The sequence below is a fragment of the Pavona decussata genome, unplaced genomic scaffold (genome assembly GCF_977016875.1).
Source record: "Pavona decussata unplaced genomic scaffold, jaPavDecu1.1 SCAFFOLD_57, whole genome shotgun sequence".
NCBI classification, from domain to species: Eukaryota; Metazoa; Cnidaria; class Anthozoa; order Scleractinia; family Agariciidae; genus Pavona; species Pavona decussata.
In genome coordinates, this window is record NW_028145479.1 from 27,990 (window position 1) to 36,610 (window position 8,621).

The 8,621-nt window shown below is 38.5% G+C and overlaps 1 protein-coding gene across 1 annotated transcript; it reads left to right on the plus strand.

Annotated features, from left to right (window-relative positions):
- Nucleotides 1-1,375: 1,375 nt before the first annotated feature.
- Nucleotides 1,376-5,110, plus strand: LOC146479968 (uncharacterized). Its single transcript, XM_085110179.1, has 3 exons — nt 1,376-1,573; nt 2,814-2,961; nt 3,609-5,110. The coding sequence occupies exons 1-3, from the start codon at nt 1,385-1,387 to the stop codon at nt 4,523-4,525; spliced, it is 1,254 nt and encodes a 417-aa protein (XP_084966305.1). The 5' UTR covers nt 1,376-1,384; the 3' UTR covers nt 4,526-5,110.
- The last annotated feature ends 3,511 nt before the right edge of the window (nt 5,111-8,621 follow it).

Consider the following 8,621-nt stretch of genomic DNA (forward strand, 5'->3'; position numbering starts at 1 on the left):
GACTGGTTTTTGTAATTAATTGTTTCAAAACAGGAAAGGCATTCTCTTGTTTTACTTCAGATGTCACTTAATTACAAGATTTTTTGGCTATTCAATTAGACATGAGCAAAACATATCCAGCGACGTGAAAACAGTTTCTCCTGACTCCTGTCTACAATGTTATAAACACAGACTAAAATCATTTTCTGATTTCCATGTCAGGGCCAAACTTTCAGATGAATGTCTTCGATTAACAGCCTGAGAAGAATGTTTAATTTTACTTGATCAATCAAGAAACGTTTACCCTTAAATTCAAGCTGTGTTTGTTATGGAATCAAGGAGAAAAAATTATCCTCCTCAATTGCCCAAACACAAACGTATTGATTTAATTCTCTTATTTCTTAACTTCGGGGGTTTTAGTAACGAAACAATGAAGACTGACGTGTTTATAATATATTGCTTCTCTTTGAGATTCCTAGTCACCCTGCCGACGAACTTGTGCTATTACTGGTCATCCTTCATTGACGACAATGAGGTTTACAGAGTAGTACTGCTGCAAAAAAGTTGAGTCACCAAAAACAGTGAATATTTTCAGTTCATTTGTAAATCAGTTTAGAGACTGCTTTTGCTTAATATATACCGATTTGCCGCTGTTGAAAATATTGTGCAAACTGATGTGCAGATAGTTAAATTTTTTCTAATCTAATTTTCCCTTGGGAGTGAATGCGTTTGCTTTAATTAAGCAATCAGCAATCTTGACGCTGAAAAAGGTCGTTTTTTTTTTAATTTAAAATATATATGAATACAACATTTGCTCTAAGAGTACGTCGGATCACATCGCAGAGACGGGCTAATTAACAAAGCTAACACGAGTACACTAGGTTAAAAAAGAGAACTACAAAGCTAAACGAAGAAAAACGAGATGAATGGGAAATAAATGACTGAACTTGCTCAAATAAACGAACATTCGACTGAAATTGCAAATCCGGAGAACCAAACAGAAAACATTCAATCTTTTTCTTGTCCGAACTGGCCAGAAGCCATTTATCTCCCAGTATGTGGGCAGCAGAGGTAAATAAAGCAATAAGATGAGCAACATATATTGGACTTTTTTTGTACAGAAACGAGAAGTTCAATGATATATTGATAGAACCTCCCTTGTTATCTTCTAATTAGCGATTTACTGAAAATGTGCATTTCAGCGCGTAATAAGCCACTATAAGGCTAATTAATTACAATAGAAATAGTCATCTTTTTAGTTTGTTTAAGCTTTCGATTCATTTATATTTTGCGTTGTCGTCGTTAACCCAGGAAGCAATTAATTAAGTCAGTGATCGTGATCACTGTAGAAAGCGGATCTTATAGCCCTCGCTATTTGTAATAGCTAGCAAAAAGAACCGACACCATGATTAACATTCAGCTCTTTACGATTTTGCTTATTTTCCAATCTGCGCGTGTAAAATCCTTTGAAAATATCGAGTTCTGTCAAGAAATGGTTATCAAGGATTGCACTACTAATTTAAGTGAAGTCTTTCAAGCACTAGAGGAAAGAAACCAATCAAAACAGAAGTTTGAAAAATGTGCGCAGTTACAGGTGAGCGCGTATCCCTCGTAGCTAGCCGAAGAATTTAAAGAGAAGGAAATATGGGAGCCATTGACACGCTCGAAGCGAGGGGAGCTTTTTAGCGTTAGTCACGTGAAACCGCTTTCAGATTTGAGTAAGCCATTTCTTGGCACTCACCCGTAAATTGACCAAATGATTTTTGACTCTTGTTGATTTAGTTTTGGAGACAGATTCAAATGCTACCGATCGATGTATGGCAAAAACCTCGAGTTGGTGGCAGTCTTCCAGGTTAATAACGTATGAAAAAAGCAGCAATGTAGTGAACAGATCTTTCAAACAAGCGAAATTCAAAATATCATTTTGGGAACTTCGTGTTATAAAATTAATGTACCAGCACATTGGGTAATAGAGTGTAATTACATAGTTTGTAGTTTCCAAACAGATATCGGTGTTAAACCCTGCTCTGCCACAAGCAACGCTTACTGAGGTCTCTGTTCACAGGATAGCCATAAAGTAGAATTGTAAATGTCACGGGGAACCGATTTACATGTAAATCTCCTCGTACAAATTAAAATGAAATCAAAAGGAAAGGAGAGCAGTAATTAAGCCTCTAAAGGTCGTCTAGCCAGTCAGGATTAGCTATATCCATACTGTGTACTCCAATGAATCAGTCTCCATCTAGGCCATTTTTTAATTCTTGTAATAATTTTACCACGCAAATGATACCTACATAGTTTGTTGAGGTGTTCCTTGTTGACGATGCGTTGACTAATTTTCTTTTATGCTGACCTCATAACATACGTTAACTTTTTTTACAATTAATAAGTTCTTCCTTCCTTTTGCTTTTTCATTTTTTTTTCTTTTTCTTTCTTTTCTTTTCTTTTCTCTCTTTTTTGCCTGCTATCTAGAACCTAAATTAGCCAGGGAGCTAACAAGACAACCTAATGGTTTATTTAGCTTCCTTGCTTTACACATTAATTTAACTAATAATTAATTTAATTTATATAACACCACTAAAAGATTGTAATAATCAACATGTAAATAGAAAAAAAGCACAAATAAACATTATCATCATCATTATCATCATTATCATCATCGTTGAGGTAGCTCTTATTGCAGTTACGTTCACTTGCTTTGTGCATCGCAGCGGTAACCGAGAAGCCCACTCCGTCACTTTTCACTTTGGATTGTGTGTCATTTGTATAATTTGCAGCCCGCGAAAAGGTTTCGTTATTCTCCTTATCTCTCAAGCTGTTGTTGCTCTTTCCAGGAAATCATCAACTGTCTTTCCGTCCCTCGATGCTCTGGAGACCTTCTCCTCTCTTTCCGTTCACTTGTGATAGCGACTGCAAGTTTGATGAAAGAAAACAACCATTGTCCTCATCTGGAATACAACGACTTAAGGAGTTACATTACAGGTAATAAATTAAAATGACCATCCCCTTATTTTAAGAGGAGATATTAGGTTTAGAAGAACCGACTATCAGTCTAGAGGTTTAGGGTCTAAATTTGTCTTTAATCACTGTTCGGATTTGTCACGTGGTGATCTATGCTCAACTTTTCGGCTGTGCTAAAGAAATGCCAAACTGGCAATCTTTTTGCTAGATGTTTAAATTCGGATGTACACAAGCTTTACTCTTTTTTAAGACCACAACTTAAAATAGGTGAACTAAATGAATCATGAAACAGATAGTTTTCTTTCAAGGAGACGATTACTAATTAACTATTGTTAACACCCGTGTGGCTTTGACGCAGACGTCTCCTTTTTTTACCCGTGACGCATGCGCGCAGCTTCACCCAGGAGATGGGCAAAATTCTGAGACTGAGCTGCAAAATGTCCCATTACCTGAACGCAAGGTTACAAGAAGATGGTACCAGAAATATTTTTTATGTTTTTGTCACTATAATTGTGCTTTGAAATATAAAACTCTGCTCTCTAGCATAACACGTATCGAAGCTTAAAATGTAATAATTAAATGGAAAATAAACTCATTTATGGATGACAAGCAATCCAGTTTTTGTTTTAGGTTTAGTTGATTGCCCCTTAAACATTTTTTTCCCGTAGGTGGGTCAACGTCATGCAATGGTGTCAACGTATTTGACGATCAATGTCATCGAAAATGCATGTGCTATAAAGGAGAACTTCTTTTCTGTCATCGCATCAGAAAAGAGTTTACAGCCATGAACTTCAAGGAACGGCAAAGATTTGTCAAAGTCCTAACGACAGTTGCAACAAATCCTATTTTCAGAGATAAGTATAGAAGTCTCGGCAGGCTTCATTTGAAGATGCCAAGCAAGCTTCTTCATCACATGCCTCAAATATTTCTTCCTTGGCACAGATGGTATTTGCTGGAATTTGAAAACTTTCTTCGTCAGGTAGACTGTCGGATAACAATTCCATACTGGGATTGGAGTAAAGACACCAAGCACTGGGCCCGAGCGAATAAGGCAAGCGATGTTTGGTATCCAGGACCAGCTGGTCTTGGAGGTGATGGAAGTTTACTCCATGGCTGCGTCACAGACGGGCCATTTAAGGAAGGTAACTTCTTCTTACCCCAAAGCATTGGCGAAAGTTGTTTGAAAAGAAACTTTAATCTTTCTTGCTCTCTTCCAAGTAAAGAACAGGTGCAGAATGTTATCAACAACGATAATTTCACTGTGTTTGAAGACTTTGTTCGTAATGTGATTCACCCTGCTCTTCATGATTGTGTCGGTGGCCATATGGGCAAGCATCACTCCGCTGCCTTTACGCCAGAGTTCTGGATTCATCACAGCTTTGTTGATAAACTATGGGCAGATTGGCAGATGAAAAGGAAAAACCGAATATTTGAGTATTTTACGACTGTTTCTTTCGAGATGCCACTGAGCAGGCGATTTCCTTGGGAACTGCTTGATAACCACGGCTTACCTGGTGACGTCAGAATAAGCTACGGGCATCTGGGAGACTCCGCTCACAACTTTGGGCCAGATAGCTTTGTGTGAACAATGAAAACTAGATTCAGACTGCATTCAACGAACCGGCAATTACACTTATAGTCAGCTAGTAGGTAGGGCCAAAATTAAACGCCAAACAACTACAAAAAGAAGCTTTAATTGTTTACGCAGGAACTGAATATCCGAAATAATCACAGTGGACTAAAATAACGTGGACAAGAAATAACGTCCTTCATATAGAATAGAGAGTTTTAGATCCGTGCCTCAATGCGCGCCCAAACCCGCGGCCTACAAAGACCATGATTTTCTGTTAGTTTGGCGCATGTCACCCATACTCAGTTCTACTTCTTATAAGAAATCCCTTAACCAAATTATAAAGAGCCCTTTAGGTACTGCAAATATCGTTCAACACATCACCACGGTGGGCCAGACCTGACATTGAGCTTAGCAGTGCAGTGACGCGAGCCCCAGCAAGGGCGAAACAGCCGTGTCCACGGCTCAGCTTTCCAGTCTTGAACGCTAATTTTGTCAGTTTCAGGCTCGCTATAAAACAGTCTCTTATGTTCATTTGCGAGTTTATGTGCCTAAGAAACAACTGGAGAAAACCTTACAGTCCTAGCGTAAAGTTTCAAGTTCGCCCGCAAAGAGTCCATAGAATTATATCTTAGCGTTTTAATACCAAGGAAGAAGAGGAGAAAATATTACAAATTGGCAGCTTAAAAGGTCAAGTCTCTCTGCCGTTGCAGGCTTACCGAAGACTCCTAATGATTTATGTAAGCGTTTTCATGTCAGAAAGAAATTTCGGGGTACCGAACGAAGCCGATCAGTAAAATATCCTTTCCACAGACCACTTTCCGGATAGCTGGTTAATTATTTTTGCTGGCAAAGGTGTAAAATGCTTCCAGTCTGATTGTTCTCGCGATTTGTATTCGACTAGATCGCACCAGGGTTGATAAAGTTTCAGACAAATAATTGCTTTTACGAGTCGCATCAAGCAAGCAAGCGTGCTGGCCAGTGATGTTTGAGCTTTGGCAGTATGCCGGTATTTTATTTTAATTGGACACTGTAAATGATGACTGAAATGGGACTTTCGTCGTGCAGACGAGGCTTTGGTAAGAAGTCACTCTTCGCTTTTCCTATCTTCTTGCAAACTTCTTACACCTTGCAGTAGCACTACCAATGGTCATTCTTTACCCTACAACTGCAAGGAATTGTCTTTTGAGGAAAAATCCATGCTGGTTAAATCGTTGCTGTGTTCTTGCATATTTATGCGTCTCGGTTTCCACCCAAAAAGAAACCGTGATAACGGACGATTGATATGTCTGCGTTGGTCAGCACAGTCATCTGATATCCAACAAAAGCGAGTGGAATAACTGTTTGATAAAAAGGGTTAATTAACCAAAAAATATTATTAGATCTTGCTGATTCCAAGAAAGACCAGAATACGATTTGATGACCGCCATTTCTCGAGCATGGTGCGTAAGAGGGGCAACTAAGAAATATTACTAGATCTTGCTGCTTTCACTTTCAAGAAAGATCAGAATATGATTTAATGGCCGCTCAGTTTCTCGCGCATGGTACGTATAATTAACAATTATTCCATGAGCGCGCGTTGGATATGAGATGGTAAATAGCCAACGAGGCGCGAAGCCCCGAGCTGGCTATAACTTATCTCATATCCAACAAGCGCGAATGGAATAATTGTGTTATTACTTGTAATACTCAGAATACTCTTGATACATTGTAATATTATTATAATATTGTTGTACTCATATCCTTAATAATTTAATTTAGATTTGTAACTGTAATAATTATTGTATTGAGCTGAAAAACCCACTTAGGGAGCATCAATAAAGTTTGTATGTATGTATGTATGTATGTATGTATGTATGTATGTATGTCTGTCTGTCTGTCTGTCTGTCTGTCTGTCTGTCTGTCTGTCTGTCTGTCTGTATGTATGTATGTATGTATGTATGTATGTATGTATGTATGTATGTATTAAATTCTCCGCGTTTGGACATTGCTGTTGAAGTTCACTGAATTTTTATATTTTAAGAAAAAATTTCCTTCAAATTTAAACGACCGGATGTTGAGGCAACCTCCGACCAAAGCGCGCGAAACCTAATGATCACATGACACGCGCAGCGCTTTGCAAACGGAGTTGAATGAAAAATCGAAAGCGAAGAAAATCGGACACAGTCGGACATCTAAAATTCAAGAAACGTTTAACTGTACGAATTATAACCTTTCTGAGACTAGCATTCAAGTGCTTTTGAATTTCCAGCTCATCGAGAAGAGTAATAGTTGTGCACATTTGAGCAAATGTTCTGCTGTGTGGTGCCGAGCGAAGGAAGAGATCAGAGCAAGGACGGCTTTTTTCATGCTGAACTGAATTCCTCGCGGACGATTTAAAACACTTCAGGCAAGTCCAAGTGTACGAGGTACAACCTCACTGAGACAACTTTTTAAACTTCAAGCTTATTTGAGAAGCGTAAGAGCTGTGCACATTAGTGCAAATGTTTTGCTGAGTGGTGCCGAGCGACGGAAACGAACATTATGGCCGCCGCTCGTACGGATTTCATAGATGAACCATCAGAAGTCCTCGTAAATTCGTAACAACATAAAGGCAGGCATGAAGCAGGGGCACCCAACGGATCGTTTCGGTAAATTATCTGTTCGGAAGGCCCTTAATCCCCTACAATTTTCTCAAGGGAAATTTTCACCTCGAACGTTCGTGATATGGGAAATTTAAGGCCTAGTGTTTTCGGATTGATAAAAATTTGGTTTCGGGTACCGAAGAAAGGTCAGCTAAGATTTTCGGAAAGGAAATAAGACCTAAGGTTTTTGAGAAATAGCCAAAGATGCCCTGGTAATTTCGAAAATACTAAAGTTCCCCTAGAATGACCGAACAGATAAAAATATTTTAGCGCTGTCTGAAATGAACCTACAGAGCTTTAAAGGCACTCCAGATAGACTAAAATTGTGTTTTTAAGTATCTGAGAGAAAACTGTCGTTGGGTGCCCCTGATGAAGCTCTTCCTGAGAAATTTCTTCAATTGGCTTTAACCTCTTACCGTCAGGATTTGCAAGCCATCCTGAAATTTTTGAAGGTAACCGGTTTTTATTTTTGTTGTTATGTGACCTAAAAAATCGTAAAATCTTGCAATTTTGAAGATTTTAAAGGAAACTTCAGAGATACGTACCATTAAATAGTGTCATAAACGAACTTTGTGGCTTTTCTTTTTGTTATATTGAGATGGCATTGTTTGGTATTTCTTTCTTTTCCTTTTCTTTTCTACATTTTTCCGAAGAAACTTTTGCTTCCCGCCGAAAAAAAAATTTAGCTTAGCGACTCCTGGGGCTTTCGTTTTCCATATAAGGTCAAACTACCTATACGAGCTGATAACCGAGATTTAGTGAACCAATCAGAACGCTAGAAATGCAATATCCGAGGCTGAGAATTTAATAATGACTGATATCCCTTGACCGCTAAGCCAATCAAAATCTGGATCTCAATTATCCAATTATTAATAATAGTGACTACTCGATGCTTCGACGAAACTCATACCAGATTCATACTTATCAGCGGGAGTTTTTCCTTAACTGAAATATTCTTAGGACATCAAAGGTTACAATAAAAATTAATTCATTTGCGACTGCGTTTCTGCGGAAATTAATTTGACCAAACTCCGTTGGAAATAACAGCCTTGTAAAACAAACAAATCTAATAAGTAAGATCTAAAACGCGATCTAGCAACACATGCGTCACTAAAATATATAAAGAGTTGTGTTTGAAACCACTTGCCAAACAAACATGCAATTTCTTAATGCTATTTTTTCATTGATGCTTTGTGTCATGCGTCAGGTTATTTTAGCGGAGAGAAATCACTTTTGTGAAGCAATGGTGATTCAACAATGCTCAGATAACTCGCAAGGGCTTTTGAAAGCTCTCGAAAGTGGGAATCAAAGTCTGTTGATCAAAGAGTGCGACGCACTACAGGCAAGTCACACCGTGTATCTTTTATTTAAGAAGCTTTAAGGCTGGTTTCCATATGATCGCGGATCGCAGATCGCAATAAAGTCTGCGATCGTCTGCGATCATATGGAAACTACTTCTGCGATCGTCTGCGATCCTGCGATCGCAG